Source organism: Harpia harpyja, chromosome 8 (genome assembly GCF_026419915.1).
Source record: "Harpia harpyja isolate bHarHar1 chromosome 8, bHarHar1 primary haplotype, whole genome shotgun sequence".
Taxonomy (NCBI): Eukaryota; Metazoa; Chordata; class Aves; order Accipitriformes; family Accipitridae; genus Harpia; species Harpia harpyja.
Genome location: NC_068947.1, coordinates 37,536,881 through 37,553,601, shown reverse-complemented (window position 1 = coordinate 37,553,601; position 16,721 = coordinate 37,536,881). Strand labels below are relative to the sequence as shown.

The following is a 16,721-nucleotide window of genomic DNA, read 5'->3' as shown; positions in this document are numbered from 1 at the left end:
ATAAGGGTCATGTGAGTTTTAGTCAGCCCTCCAGCACCCTCTAAACAAGAAATAATGTATTTAAATAGTTTGTTGGTTTTTACTATTTATACAAGCAACAGATTTTTGAAGTATAATTGATCCTGATATCATCCCTGTCACTGCATTGAGAAGATAAAAATTAAAAGCTTTGCTGTAAAAGTATGCATTTAAGTTTCATCATCATAATGTGCAATCTTCTTCATTATCCTAATAAAACTTGCTATATAGTACTCTCCGTGGGGAGAACACTTTGCCAATGGTTACATTCACAGTTGAAAGTAACTAACAGTTTCCTCCATCAAAGCAAGCTGTGCAGCTTTCAGGCACCTGTATAGGATGTGCCTGGAAGGTAAATGCAGGCAGGAATCTCTTTTCCTCCACACTTCCATTTGTGGGCCTGTTTGCTGGGCAGCCTACACAGGGCTTGGGCATGCTGTGCTCTGGGGCTTTTGCTGCTGCAGATCCTGTAAGAAATTTAGAAGAGGGAACTGGTTTGGGTCAAGAAGCACATGGGTATTTTTTTCTCTTGGAGGCTGAGGATTCACTGTTGGCTACACAACAAATACCTCTTCCTGTAAGGCAGATAAAAAAATTATGTGAAAACAATGATGTTATGTTAGTTTGTGTGAAAAGTTTAGGACACACATGACACATCTGGAGCAATTAGATGGGATCTTCTCAGGCAAACAGAAACACCTGTGCAGGTTGCCTCCCTAATGGCAGTGCAGTAGTGAAGATGTCATGGTATTTTTTTTATATATCTATATTACACATTTGCTCAGCTTGAGGTCTGGTGTGCTGTTGCTGTTGCCTGCGTGTCCTTTCGCTTTACGTTCCCAGCATTGTCATTCCTGGTACGGTTTTGCTTTCCCTGACAGAATTTCCTGGAAGAGTATCAAAGCCATCTTAGCGCTGATCATTTGGCAACGAACTGGCAGCCAAAGTACCCACTCACTCCATCAGATTTCAGTCACCTGGCATGCAGTGCGTCAGCAGCTTCTCCAGCTCTGTAATTGGGAGCTTGACAAATGCAACTTTTTGAAAGAGACATCACCATGCTATAAGCAAACAATATTGGAGCAGGAAAATCAAATAAACCGGAGAGTGGTTCAGGCTTCCAAATTTATTCCCACTTCCTAATCTTGACCAAGCAGTGACCAAGCATTTGGCTTGTGACATTTTTTGCCACCACAAATTATCATTTTGAACTGACTTTCTAAATATAAACTCACTTCATTAGATGACAGACAAACCCAAGGAACTTAAATGGAAAATGTTCCTCATTTGGGAAAGTCACAAAAATAATCTTGATTCTTTTCTGGAGCTGTGAATACTTTCTGTGTGTGTCCCTGAACATCCTTAACCCAATCTCCTTAGCCTGAACCTAAGGATATTTCCATGCAGGATTCATCTGGGAGTGACAGGATTCCTGTATATGGCTCTGGTTTGGCACAGCTGGTTCCTTCAATTTCCTGTGTGTCTCAGTGTGGCATCTTCAACTGTGCTGGGGATTAGTGCTGCAAGCGGGCATATGTAGCTTCTCCTCACTGTAACATTCGACCTCAAAAGCTGGGGGGGGGGGGGGCACGGGTAAAACCCCAAGCTCACATATGCAACATAAAGCAGAAGAACCAGATTCTGCTGAAGACATGGGTGGGTTGTTTTCTTGACAAGGTTTTCTAAAATCTCTGCCTCAAAGCCTGTGTTTCTGAAATGAACAGTTATGCAGAAAGCAGGTGATCACAGCAGGTCTATGTGAGGCACAGGTGTGTGGGTGTCACAGGAGGGGCATAGCTTCTGCAGGTGATGCTAGTCACCCACCTGGGAGGTGGCTGTAAGACACTGAGTGCATCCTGTCTGGGACATTGTTCCTGTGCTGCCTTAGGGACTAGTGAGCAAGACTTTTCCAAAACAGAGGCCCTTCCCGGTGGTCCTGTGGAAAGTCAGGGACAGCTGACAGGTTGAGGGTTTTTCTAGAGGTGTTGATGATGCACAATGTACAAAGCCCCATCGGCTTTGCTTCCTGCTTTCTGCTGGTCCCTACTCCACCGCTAAGCCGTAATCACTTTCCCCCTAGTTGCCATCCGAGGACAAAGGCTGCTGAGGTGCATACAGGTTGCCTAGCAAAACCGAAATGCAGCAAGTGAAATAAGGATAGGAATTATTTGAAGGCAATCGGTGCTGATTGCCTACTAAAATGGACCACAAGTGGAGAACAAACAGAAAGGCTGATTAAAGAGGAATGGTTAGAGTGTAGATAGAGACTGGATTATACCTCAGGTGGGAGCTGCTGTCTGTTCAGGTGTGTGACAAACAGCTCCCCTGGTGAGCAAACTGCTTCTATGCTACTGTGGTAGTAGCATGTGCATTAACTTGCCCCAATGAAGCATTGCACAGTCCAATTGAAAAAGTAACCAAACCAGCCTTGGTATGATGCAGAAGTCAGTTTTGGAAACTTTTAACCCTTTCCTCTACTGCTGTTGCCTTATTTTTAAAGCACGATGCTACCCTCATATGCAAAATAATGTCTGGCTTATAATGGTTTTTGTTCATATGTACAAACCCCAGTAAAAAAAGTTGAACACAATATACACACTGGGAAATATAATCCTGGAATATGTGTCAATAACATGATTGTTCTGTAAAATAATCCTGCCCACGTTTCCCTTCAGAGATCTCTTCCTCTTTATGCGAGTTGTGTCCACATTGGAGATGCTCGCTGCACGTGCCCGAGTCTCATTCTCTTCACAGCGGTCTGAGAAAGCAGTCAGGTCCATGTCCACATCCGTGTCATGAAAGCAGCCATCGAAAGCCATTGCTTGCACTGCATCAATACTATACATTCCTGAAGCCTGGCAACAAAGAATAGTTATTCTGCATCTAGCAGGAGCCATTTTAGTAAATTATAAATAAATAAAACAGAAAATAAAGCTCTCTCTTTGGTGTTGTTCCCTCTGTGGAGAACATATGGAGAACAGGGCTACCTCACAGTATTGCTGTCTGTGGGGCCTGCCCCCTTGGGCAGGACATGAGCAAGGAAGGGGATACATGCAATAAAACACACTTGTCTAACTGATTATTGCCAGCTTCTGACATAGAAAAATCAAACTCTGCCTCTCCTGTAGGTCTGCATTGCTGGAGTTGTGGGAAATGACTTCAAACATTTCCATGAGTAGTTTTTTGATGGGATTATCAAATCATGTGAGCAACATACGCACCCTTTTTGTGTTTTTCCCCATGTGATATTCCAACAAATGAGTTTACAGGAGGGGCTATTCCTGATATTCTTGAAGCAAAGGTTTTAAGTGAGTGCTTCATAGAAAGCAAATGTTTAACTTGTGAATATTTCTGCTTCAGGCACACTTTTCTAAAAGTGACCTTGTCATTCATCTGGTCTTGGGACAAAAAGGCATCATTAAACCCATCTTCCTAATTGAAAATGGTGAAGCAGGAGAAGGAGAAATAGACTCTGCTTCACAGGAAATGGGAAGGAATATTACATGAGTGCATTCTGGGGTATATTTCAGAGAGAGGAAAAATACCTTGATCAATAGGTATTTGAGAACAGAATGAAGGTTACCTTCCTCGGGGGGTGGAGGGAAAGATCAGGAGGTGTATTCTCTAACATCTGCCACAAGAAAAGGAAGGGAGAGAAAGCACAGACCTTCTCAAGATCTCAGAGAAGATGATACATTTCCTCCCTTCAGCCAACTAAAGTGAGATACAGAGTGGAGTCACAGAGATGGTTACTGTACTGTTACCACAGTGGTGTATCAGGATTACTCTGTGGCTTCTGTGATGCTTTCGGAAGGCAACAAAACACAGAGGATTGTACCTTGCCCCTTTTTTTGAGTTGCTTTCTCTCTTCAATTGTGGTGAGATAGTTCACTGCTGCATATTCAATGACAGACAGGAAGACAAAAAGGAAGCTGATCCATAAATACACATCCACAGCCTTTATGTAAGACACTTGGGGCATTGAGGCACTTACTCCTGTCATGATGGTTGACATTGTCAACACTGTAGTTATACCTGCCAAAGAAAAAGGGGAGGTTATCATAATACTGGCCAGCTGGTTCTGTTTAGCTCATCACCATTGCTTGGACAGCACAGCTTTGTGAGTGCATATGATTGACACTGCCTTTAACTTCATTGCACAGGCTCTGAAAAGTGGAGTGAACCATGAAGGACCTATCACATACAATACTGAAACCAGTAAATCATCTTTCTGCTCAGTGCATGCAGTTAGAGCTGCAGCACACCAGGTTCAAACAGTGGGGACACAACATCAGTGATTCAGCAGCATAAGGAACACATTTCTGACAGCTTTAGGCACTGCTATAGAGAAATGAAAGCAGGTTTGTGGTCTTCCTTCACTTCCCAGAGCCAGTGTCTCCACTATATGCTTTCTTGATCTGGAGAACCAGTAAAGAATCACCAATTTCCCTCTCAACCCCTTCTCAAATTGTAGTTCTTGTATATCTCTATCATAACTCCATGGCGCTCTAAAAACACTCTAGCGTAAAAATGCTATATCCATTGAAACTAAGAAATATTTTTGTTTACTTCAGTGTGTCCAGAATTTCACTCTCATCTTTTCAGTCTCTCTTCTTACATGCAACTATTCATCTCATTTTGTTTTGCTCAATGTCAGAAAAAAAAAAAACCAAAACACCAACACCCAACTCAGGCCCTGCTTTTAAAGAAATTAATGTAACACTGGAAGTGAAGACATCTCAATAACATCTGTGAGAAAGCACTGGTGATAGCATGGCCTTTCAGCTGGATCTCAGTGCATGTAGCCTTTCTCCAGTTTTATGCTAGTTCAAGTCCACTGGAACATACAAGAGTTTTCCCTCTCCCTCTCTGCAAGTCCCTTGGGTTGAAGGGTGGAGTTTGAAGCATACCATACGAGAGGAAATCAATTTACTTATTTAAAATATGTATAGGCTAGGGAGCTAAGCTTTTTAGACTTTCTTGTTAACATGCCTATAAATTATGTATGCTTATGCTAATTAAATGTGCATTATTCATAGAACTCCTGATGCATAACCTTCTGCAGAAATGCATATATAAATTAAAGAACATGATCAGCAAAACCATCTTGACGACGTTACAAATGACCTACTGAGAATTAAAACTTTATTTTTACAGATGAAGTTAAATTTCTTATAAATAAAAGGAATTGGTAGATGCATTAATAAAAGTAGGTAGGAGGTACCATAATTTGTTTTTAGATTAACAAATAGATTTATGTCTCATGTATTAACAGCTTTAGACTGTGCCAATAGAAAGGGATCTGAGGTAGCTACAGTCCTATTTTTTCTAGATTGATATAGCTATAGATAAACATTGAGGGCTTCCGCAGTATGTGCAAGTTTGTTTCTTAAACAAAAATCCTCAAATTTGCACTCGTCTAAGAAATATGGCAACATACAGTTGGCTTCTGAGACTAGCATCAGTGAGAATTAAAAACAGGAGCTTTTTTACTAATTCTTAAACCAACTGTTGCAGGACTCAAATGCATTATGGTTACATTAGATATCTTAACAAATTTCCATCAGATCTTCACAGAGATGCTAATCTTTGAAAAAATGTACTCATTCCAAGGCCATCAGCATTAAATTCTCAACAAAGGCAGTCTTGAAGTGGTACCAACTGATTCATCACTGAGAAAAACAATAATGTTATAAAAAAACCCACCATAATTAGTCTTTTTATCCTGAGCTGTGGTGTTCAGAACAAAACTGTGACAGCAGAAAGATGCCCAACTTACTCTTCACCTTCCACAGAAGCCTGTGTGCCTTGCACAGTTAAGGCACCAAAGCAAACATTTTCAAGGTGCCTAACAAATAAAGGCTTTGCTACATAGGACAAGTCAGAAAACTGCTTCCAAGTTGGTAGGAAGTTATCTAATGTTTCTGAGAGAAAGCACAGCTGCAAAGCTTTTAGATAGATTGTGCTATGCCTCATCTCTCATGAACCATGGATTTGGGGAGAGATCTGACTACCTGTTACTACCTGTTACTTTGCTGGGAAGAGGGGAGGAAAAACCCAGTCTTTGCAAAAAAAAAGAAAAAAAAAAAGAATGAAGTAAAATTCATAGGGAAATCTGTAAAATCATCCCTTTTTCCTTCTGTGGTGTGTGAGCTGCTTTCTAATACAGCAAAGCCAGTCTGAACAAACATCCCATTTCCAAATGTAGAGGCTGACTAAAGGAGTTTGTGGTAGTGACAACAGTGGCAATAATAGTCTTGTTCAGGCAATTACCTGATATACTTGCTCATGTCCTGTGTAAATAAGAAGCTAAGGTAACTTCAAAACCTCTCCCCTATCCATTCTGTACTTCCCAAAAGAATATACATTAAAGGTTTACCTAGTGATACCCTGGCAGGAACAGCTCTTCTGTCAATCCAAAACGAAACCCAAGACAGCATCACCATCAGCATGGCTGGGAAATAGGATTGTAGCACAAAAAAGAAAATATGTCTCCGGAGTGCAAAGTTTATAAAAAGTCGATTGTACCAACCTATTGAAAAAAGAGGGAGAAACAGGTTGGGGGAGAGGAGAGCTGTGTTATTTGTGAGCTCTGTTCACTGGCCCCCTCCTTCCAGTAGGAATGGTGTATCCACATCAGTAATAGTAAACGTCTAAGAAATATTGCCACCACCTTGGTTTTATATAGTGCTTTACCAACTGTCCATCGTACCTCATTAAAATACTACTGCCTTTGGAGTGAAGCAACACAACTGCATAAATAAAATACTATATTATAATTGAGGTTAGGAAATTGAAAAAAAAGTGGATAGACTTCAAGTGAAACTGCCGGGAGAATACAGACAGAATAGAATTGTCCAGTCCAGCTAGGACAGTGAAGCCAACACCCTGCCTCCCCCCAAAAGCAGCCTGCCTCCTCTCACGCTACAAATACGCAGCAACAAGCAGCACTTCTTTTCCTATGGTTCAGACCGGTTTGCCTGCCCAGCGTTGACTTTAGAGGAAAGGGTGCCACCTAGTGAATTTTGGGCCATGCTCTGTCTGTGCAGCAAAGCCTGCGTGCTATACCACCTGCGACGGGAGGGAAATCAGTTTATAGTGAGGTGAAAAGAAAGACGACAAAAGCGGCTGGCTGCGCAGCATCTGCTTGTCCAGTACAAATAGAGACACCAACAAGCCTGTGTTGGAGCAGTCATGCCGTCACAATAGCGACTTTATAAAAAAGAATATCTCAACAATAACCCCATCTAATATTAACCATGCCCTATGTGTTTTCAGCTGTGGAGAAGGTTTTTGGTTTTAAAGATTATTGTCTCAAAAATGGACTGAAATTGTTGCTCCTTTGGAGGCCAGAGAACTCCAAAAGCCTAAATGCTATGCATGTGTAGTTCACTGAGATTCACAGGAAAGGATATGAAGAACCTAAAATGCAGAAGGCTGCTTTGTGAGCTGCATTTTTGTCCATTTTTCGCCCTAGACTCTTCAGGGGGAGATGGCTCCCATTAGAGTTGTGCCAGTTGTTCCCCACTATTACTTACTTCATGGGGCAGGGTCTATGTGTAATCATTTTCTTCCAACAAGAAGCAAAATAAAAGAGAAAGTGGAACCTCCTGACTGAAACAAAACCTCAAAGCCAAAGAAAAGGGTACATCTACAACGGGCAGTGTTCTAATTAACAGATATGGTACATGCATTATTCAGGTACTTCCCAGTGGTCCCTGCAACTTAAAAAAGTCTTTCCTTTCACCTTTACTCTGCTGAGTAAGCTTATCATCAAAACATCTGCATGTAAGTGTTAAGCCGTTATACTTTGCAAAGTCAAAGGTGCTGTGAACGTGCTGCAAAGGCCCAGGTACAGGGGTGGTATGAGGTTGTACACAAGGCTGTATTTGCTTGCATAAGTGTTTTTTTTATGAGAATAGCAAGGCAGAAAGAAGCCAGCTGAGTTCCTGGAACCCAGTTTCAACACACAGTGATAGCAGTTTTGTGGAAAACATCCCAGGCTCCATCTTGCAACAAGGACAAATTTGACGTAGCTCTCAGCAAGCACAGTTATGATAGTAAGGTATCACTCGCCCTCTTCTCAGATGACAGTGGCTCTTGAAAGCTGGAGCTCTGTTCTTAGCTCATACACGAGCAAGAGATAAGGATGAAGAACCTGATCAAGCTGTGAATTCCTCACTGCTTAGGCTGCAGCATAATTTAAACTGGAACTTCTGCATTCAGTATCAGTCACCACAAACTTGAATGACTCATTTTTAAATGCAAAAAGAAGCAATCCCGTAAATAAAATAGAGTAAATAAATCATCTGCAGCTTTCCTGTATGTCTTAAAGGCTTTTTTCCAAAGTATTATGCATTTCATCATATTATATGGAATAATTTCTATTTTATTAATCTGCCTTGATATAAAGGGCAATATCCACATTGGAATGAATTGACTCAGATGGGAAAGTACAGTAGGAAGCATGCTATTTTATCTGGTTAAAAACATGGTTACACTACTTACATAGAGAAGTATTTCAAAATTTATAATTGTGTGTACAAATACAAAGAAAATAAAACCCACCTTGCATGAAATCAAGACTATAATAAACTCCTAAAGCCTTGTGCAGTTTGCCAGAAAGTATAGTTCGAGATCTACAGGGAGAAATAAAAACCTGTCTGGGGCAGATACCTGTATTTAAACAATGTAGCACTGACATAAAGGGATTTTTTTTTTTCTGCAACTTTATGTATAAACATGGCACATTAAGCAAACCATGAATTAGACCTCAATAGGTTATAAATGCTCTCATGTGGAAATCTTACAGTTAGTAGATTTCTAATGACATTTTATAGTTCCAAAAATGAGGAGATTTTAGACAATAAAACACACTGGGGTTCCTCTTGTTTGCTTTCTAGTACTTGACCCTTTAGGGTTTGCATTTCAAAGCTTTTCTGTATAACCAGAACCCAAAGATTCCTGTAAACCCAATAGTCCAGTGGCTTTCAGAGAAGCACAACAATTTCGCAAGAGCTCACAACAGCATGTATTTTGTTGGTGTGCATTTTTTTCAGGTTCTTATTGTCAGATGTTAAGTTACAAGTAGTATTATGGACTATTCTTCTAATATCAAGAAAATGTTACATTGGTAATGTAAAGAGAACTGAGGATCTAGGCTGACAGACCAGTGTGACAGACCTCATTTTGACTGAGATCTCTCAGCAGTAACAGTCATTTATTAGCAATGAATTTGAATGTGAAAGACATTCTGTATGATTGTGTCCTGTGCTTCTCTCTTCTAATGACAGGGGCTTACTATACCGGTACTGCTGTAAAAAGCTAATCCGCTGGAAGCACTGAATTCTTCGATGAAAAACTGGGAGAGGGAGATGTGCTCATCTGTGCTCAGGGACTTGTTTCCATGTTTCCAGTATAACATCAGATCATCTTCATTGTATGCATCTATGAGAAAGTAAAAACTAAATCACCTCTTCTGCTGGTATAATGCTTCTGTTTTCTTTTCTTAGGGATAGGAGACCACTCAAGCAATATGGGAAAGTGCCAAAGAAACATTTTTTTCACATCAATCTGCCAGTTAGTTGACATGCAAAAATTTATAAAGACCATATTCCATCTTGTTCCAAGTGGAGCCCAGTCCTGTGCCCTGCCAGCAGCTTATCTGACAGATGGGGGACATGGGTCTGCTCAGGGACACTGGGCACATAGGATCGGACCTCTGGAGCTGCCACACTGAGCAAACTGCCTGAACACTGGGGATCTGTTCTCTTCTGCAAAACTAAACAACAAACCAGCATCCCAGTTTTAGTCATAATCCAAATAAGAATAAATTTTGAGATATCAAAAGGCTCTGCAAAACAGAATTACCTTTTGTTGTCCAGCTCTACAGCTTACTACAGACAACTGAGTCAGGGGTGCAATAGCAGACATTTCACAGTAACACAAGCACTCATTTTCACTTTTCCATGAGGTCAAATATTGACATCTTATTTTACTTTTAACTTGCACTTTCTTCTCAGAAAGAAACATGATTTTTGACAGAGGAAACATTTTTAGATCTAGGCCTTGGAGTATCAACCCAGTCCAAGCAAAGCAGGGTGCATCATAGTTTTGCAATCTTCCCAAAGATCACAGTTTAATATGTACAGGTTGAAGGGTTCAGGTCACACACCAAAATAAGTGAAAAAGGTATTATGAACAAGATGGAGTGCTGGTGTCATGGTTTAACCCCAGCCAGCAACTAAGCACCACGCAGCCACTCACTCACTCCTCCCCCACCCAGTGGGATGGGTGAGAAAATCAGGAAAAGAACTAAAACTCGTGGGTTGAGATAAGAACGGTTTAATAGAATATAAAAAGAAGAAACTAATAATGATAATGATAACACTAATAAAGTGACAGCAGTAATGATAAAAGGATTGGAATATACAAATGATGCACAGTGCAATTGCTCACCACCCGCCAATCGACACCCAGTTAATCCCCAAGCCCAGCTAATCCCCAAGCGGTGATCCCCCCGCCCCCACTCCCCCCAGCTTATATACTAGATGTGACATCACATGGTATGGAATACCCCTTTGGCCACTTTGGGTCAGCTGTCCTGGCTGTGTCCTGTGCCAACTTCTCGTGCCCCTCCAGCCTTCTTGCTGGCTGGGCATCAGAAGCTGAAAAATCCTTGACTTGAGACTAAACATTACTTAGCAACAATTGAAAATATCAGTGTGTTATCAACATTCTTCTCATACTGAACTCAAAACATAGCACTGTACCAGCTACTAGGAAGACAATTAACTCTATCCCAGCTGAAACCAGGACAGCTGGTAAGAATGCACATGTGAAGAACAGGTGTGAATTAAACTTACAGCTTTCCAGTTCTAAAGAACAGTTCTGTGTGTCCAGAGGAAACCTACTGAAATCCATGAAACACATAGCAGAAACTGTTATTCTGCAGAAAGGAACAGAAAAACAGAAATTAAATGAAAAATTTCACACTTTCTTAGGGCTGTGCAGACATCTTTATGAGATCCCCAACCAATCTGCTGTTTAGAATCCTAATGATTGAGTTTTTCTACTTTTTTTAGATGCTTCAAGATAGTGAGATAAAACTAAATCAGTGAAAGAACATATTTTTTAAACAGAAATAGTCTTTCTTATTAAGTACATTACCTTCAATTTTTAAACCCTTTACTGGCCTGATCCTTCATTAGCCTTTCACACATTTTGCTTTGAAGGGTTATACTTAGGAAGATTAACAAGGGGAGTTCACATTTCTTGACTGGATTTCTCATAGATTGAAGTAGATAATATCACAGATTAGAGGAAATATTATTTCAAGTGCTATTTTCCCAGCTAGAATGGTTATATTTAATTGCATAAAAAGATAAGCTGCAATTTCTGGAAGCCTACTCTCCTCTTCAGCACCATGGAAATGCCTTTACTCTAAAAAGCTTAAGGAAATCTAGGTAAAGACAATATTTTGCATTCCACCTGCTTTTTCACAAATGTTTAGAAAATAAGCGTCCCTTGACATTTTAACCAATAAACAAAAAAAAGGCTAGAGGCAGCAATTTAAATATAGTCAATAATGCCAAATTTCCCTTTCTTGACACAGCTTGCATGTCATTTGATGTTTTAGTTTGATTTTTCAGTTTTCCCCAAACTGAATCCTACAGGGATTTAAGTGATAAGGGATATACTGGTTATATAAGTGATCTTTGAAAACTTGTGATCAGTAATCACACTGTAGCTGAATTTTTACAAGTGTAAGAAGATTTTACTGGCTTGAAATGAGATTGTGAGAGTGTTATATCTTTAAAATAATGCATAAGATTTCCAACTATGGATGTTGTTTCCGTCTTTTAGCTATTGACTAAAGGATCAGGGAAACAACAAGACAATGTTGATTGAAAAAAAGAAAGACTATTTTAGCAACAAATCTGGATTTTTGTTCTGCTTTACTTCAATAAAATCCTGGATGCTAGGCACTGAAGAAAAACTGGAATATGGAGATTTCTTGCATGTAAGTATTTGGAATATAATCTACCCATTGCTTGTAAAACTGGCAATACAAAAAGGGTGTTTTAATGAACGTCTAATTCTTTAGGAATATAGGCATTAACACCACTCAGGCTAGAAACACAGTGTTTCACCTTAATCATTTTAAAACCTTCGTTCAGCCTTTATGTCACCCCTTTCCCTGCCTCTCAGTTTGATAAGAACTGATAGAGAAGGAAAGGAACAGGACAGGACACCTGCCCTTCGTGCTTATGTTCAGGAAGAAATCCACAGGTTTGGCAGGAACTTTGGGGCTTTGCTATTCACTGGCACAGGAAGGTGAGGCTGGCTGCAAGCTCACCTGTCATAGCAAGGAGGAGTCACCCCGTACACACTATCTGGTAATGCAGGGTTAGGGAAAGATAACTGTGCAAGCAGAGAGGATGAGGGCAAGGAAGAAAAGTAGAGCACCAGCTTGCAAATGTGATGCAGGACACGGGGCAAGGGCTGCCATCGCAGAGGGGGTTGCGAGCAATGAGCAAACGTAGCAAACTGATTCACAATGTGTTTGTCCCTCAGCTCTACTTCCTCCTTTTCCTTCCCTCCCATCTTGCTTTTTCCTTTCTTTTCATTTCTGTCCTTCCCATCACATGCTCCCTTTGATTTGTAACTATTTGTGCACAATTTCTTGGTGTTCATCTTGATGACACTTTACCTCTCCAGCAAGCTGACAGAATGTGTTTGCCCATCTTATGTCTCTTCACCACTCTTCCTTCCCCTAGCTGAATGTATGTCCTACCCCTCACATGGAAACCCACTGCTGTAAGCCTTAGTGTCATAGTGCAGTTCCTCTGATCCCTCTCTCTCATGAAGCATGGAAATGAATATAGCAATAAAATGCATACTTCACCTCATTGTTTCTTACTGGTCAGTGTGATTCTTGAACATACACTATTTTAAAGTGGTGTACAGCTGTTGTTGTGTGGGTTTCTGCATGTCTTCATGACAGGGTAGATAAATTCATGACTTGTTGGAACAATTATTACATAGCCAAAATCTCAAGTGCTTGCATAAATCTTCAAACTATCCAGATTAAATGAAATATCACCTCTGTGCACAGGCCTAATTAGTAACAAACTGGAGAACTGTGATTTCTGCAATGCACAGGCCTCAGGGCCTTTACCCTAGGGGGAAAATTCCTCCATTAAAACTATTTCTGCCATATCATCCAAATCTGCTTCATAAAGAAAAGCAATAACATGTAGATAGAAGGGAGATGCATTTAATGACATTGCTGTTCCAGTCCTGGAATTGCTGTTTCACTTCCCAGTTCCTTGTAGTCACACCACGTGCCTGTGTAACATTGCTGGTATCAGCACAAATAATTTGCTCCCCTTGCCTATCTGGAGCCCCAGTTAATATCAATGGCATGTTTACAGGTATCCCAGGGTGAAGTTAGCTGAGATAGTTTTAAAAGACTCAGGGGAAAAAAACCCCACAATTTCTCTTTGCTAATAATTTGGGGGTTTACTGTACTCAACAGTAAAACTACTGCAATATTGCTAAAACCACTGGCAATTAATTAACACTTGATACACTTCAGCGCTATTTACAACAGATAAAAAAACTGCCATTATCCTGTGACAGGAAACAATATCTATATGTTAACAGTCCTAAATTTATTTTCCCACTGGTACAGAGGTCACCAGTTCCCATTGTATGATACTAGGGGATTAATGCCAGTCCAGTATCCAAATCTTAACTGCAAGTATTTCCAGTAATTTTTCACGGTATAGATTATTGGTCCACAATTGCAGTCATGTATTTTCTTATAAAAGGGTATTGTTCTTACCGTAGACTGAAGAGTACATTGCCATCAGGGTATACTCGAAGCATGATGTTTTGCACAGTTGTATCATGGATGAAAGATCTTTTGGAGTGTACAAAAAATACATCAGGTACCCAGATCTTTTTTATCAGTCTTCCATCAAAAGTCATACTTTTGTTTTTGTTACTACGAAATGAAAGTCTCTCATCCTTCCAGTAATGTCTGAGATATAAAGTCATTGTGAAGTCCTTTGTTTAATTAAAAATAAAAGAAGATAATGCTTGTTTTATTCCCATAGACTAGAAAACAGTACAAAGTAATCAATTCATGCAAAAGATCAATTTTTTCTCTGGACATCATCTGGATGATCTTCAATGAGAGGAATCGAATGCCACTCAATGAGTTTAAATATAGATTAGAACCACCTCTGAGATACTGGCTGTTTGTCTTGTCACTGGTGTCTGAGGTTCATACTTCATTTATACTTAGATAAAACTTTTACAGGTTTCAGTGGTCTGCTGGATTGGGCCCTCAGTGAAGTATAATAAATATAATAAAGAAACTTTAAAACCAACCAAAGGCAAATGGAAAAAGGTTTCCTTTGGAAAACTTCACAAGCTTTTCCCAGCATTGACTGTGGTTCCTTTACAAAGGGATTAATTTGAGTTCTTCATGAGCATTAAGTCAATTTGTAAAGTCCATTAATCTGTACATTTTGTACAAATATTGCACAGGGGTTTAGATTAGTATGTTTATGAATGAAATGCATCATAAAGAAACAATATGATTAATTTCATAAGAGTAAATTTTACAAGACATTTTACAAGAATTACAATTTTTTTAAAATATGAAAGATTGTTACAAATATTTTATCATCCTATTTAGAGAAATAACATGACTAAAAATATACATGTGGAAAGAGATGGGAGAGGATGCTGCAAACCCAGTCTAAGCTTCTGCACAGCTTGACTGCTCTGTGCTCACTTATATAACTTTTGCAGACATCATTTATCTCAGTAGAACAATTACTTCTGATAAGAGTACTGGGAAGATACTTAGGTCTTCCCCTGTAATATGATTTTATGCCCCTGTAATAAGATTTTATGATTTGGGTAGGTTTGCAAAGGAATGCAGGCATTCATACTGACAGATCACATTGCAAACTCAACACCTACAACTGGAGCTACACTCACTGTGAAAAGATACTGTAAATGAGATGTCTTTGCAAAGTTAACGTGCCCTGCTATTCTAGGATGGAGCAACTTGGCACTGATGTCTGGGTGGCATTATTAGTGATACTTTCAGCGGAGGAATGAACAGCCTGCGCTCCAGTGCTACAGGTCCTTGATTGCAGTGAGGGCGTCTCCTTCCTAGGACCATTCCTGGAACTGATTTTTCTATTTCCATTTGTTATTAGCACAGCTCCACCCATGCCAGAAATGATGGGAATATTGAGATCTGCATAAGCAAAGGAAGCAAAGGACAGGAAGCCTCATCATCTAATGTGCAGAGCACTAAGAGCTCATGTGGAAGCCCACGGGGCTTACTGAATGGTTCACATTTTCAAATCAGAGCACTGTTGACTCTGATCTGTTCCTCTTGCCCAGGGAGAAATTCAGCATGTGCTTTTATATAACACTTACTAGTTTAAATGAGAATGACTTGGATGCTTCAAGGCAAGGTTGTGCTCTTTAAGGGTTTGCTTTCTTTAACTGTATTATTCTATATCATCCAGCTGGATTTTTCTGAGACCCTGAATTTTGGCTGAAATTCTGTATTCCAGTTCTACTAACCAACTTACCATGTCAACTTCAGATATGCTGTCAATGCTTTCTACCTGCACATCAATGCCCACAGGTATTGGCGACCCTACAATGTAACAGAAAGAAAGAGTGGTGAGGAGCATACATCCATATTTTTAAAGGGAAGACTGTGTATTAGCAACATACAGAAAGTACCCCACCCCAGAATTTACTACGGTCTGTCCACCTTAGTACACTGAATGAGAAAGACCACGGCAACAAAGTAAAACCCGGTGCTAAACAGTTGTAAAAATAAGTACAAAATCTTCAGTGATCTTTTTGCAGCCAGACTAGTTGCTATTGGCATTGCAGTTTGGACAGCAGTGACAGCTTCCTTCCAGGTGCCAAAGCTAATGAACTGCTTGGAGTCCTACTTAGAACTGTCATAGGGAAAAGCTGAGTATATATAGCAAATACATCAAAGATTGCAAAGCTTTCTTACCAGTTCCAATGCTTATTCCCACACTTATAAACCAAATACCTATTATGCCTCTTAATTATCTTTAGTTACTTAACTATTTAAAGTTTGGCATAGATATTTGTGAAAAAGGATTGCTTGCTCACTACTTCATAAGAGAAAAGCTGTACACATACTAAGCATGTTCTGTGGTGGAGTGTTGGGTATCACTGAGTACATAATTTATTATCAAGTACAGTGCATACCAAACTGCACTAGGTGACCTGATTTTATATACTACCCCACTATTTCATGCCACTGAAAAAGGCTGTGAGTTTATAACACAAGGGGATCTGAATGAACAAATTATACAACCATATTTGCATTTTTACAATAAAGTGACTAAAAATCAATTAAAAATTACAGCAAAATATAAAATTATTTCCAGTCTCTTCAGTATACAATATCTGGAATGAAGGATCTCATTCTATATGGGCTATATACCCCTGTAATTTTCAGCAAGCAAGTCATTCCAATAAAGCAATTGACTAATCAGTTCCTTACGGAGGAGGGAAAGGAGAGAGATGCGTGCATATATGTGTATACACCCCCCCCCCCGACGAATATTCTGCATTTGGCATGAAAATTGATAGTAATTATTGTATATGGGATTCCAATT

The 16,721-nt window shown here is 39.8% G+C and overlaps 1 protein-coding gene across 7 annotated transcripts in view; it reads right to left on the bottom strand.

Moving 5' to 3' along the window:
• The window catches only part of GABRR3 (gamma-aminobutyric acid type A receptor subunit rho3), a 33,703-nt gene that overhangs the window by 171 nt on the left and 16,811 nt on the right, over positions 1–16,721 (bottom strand). For 2 of the 7 annotated variants that reach the window (XM_052794849.1, XM_052794852.1), the window contains 8 exons: positions 15,645–15,712; positions 13,868–14,091; positions 10,884–10,966; positions 9,325–9,465; positions 6,398–6,550; positions 3,857–4,053; positions 2,618–2,873; positions 288–485 (listed from right to left, as the gene is read on the bottom strand). In XM_052794849.1, coding sequence (XP_052650809.1) covers positions 304–485; positions 2,618–2,873; positions 3,857–4,053; positions 6,398–6,550; positions 9,325–9,465; positions 10,884–10,966; positions 13,868–14,091; positions 15,645–15,712 — 1,304 coding nt within the window. In that variant the 3' untranslated portion in view covers positions 288–303. Of the gene's footprint in view, positions 1–287; positions 2,874–3,776; positions 4,054–6,397; positions 6,551–9,324; positions 9,466–10,883; positions 10,967–13,867; positions 14,092–15,644; positions 15,713–16,721 lie in introns of those variants that run through there. The other 5 variants (XM_052794850.1, XR_008236355.1, XM_052794855.1 and 2 more) reach the window with 5 other exon arrangements.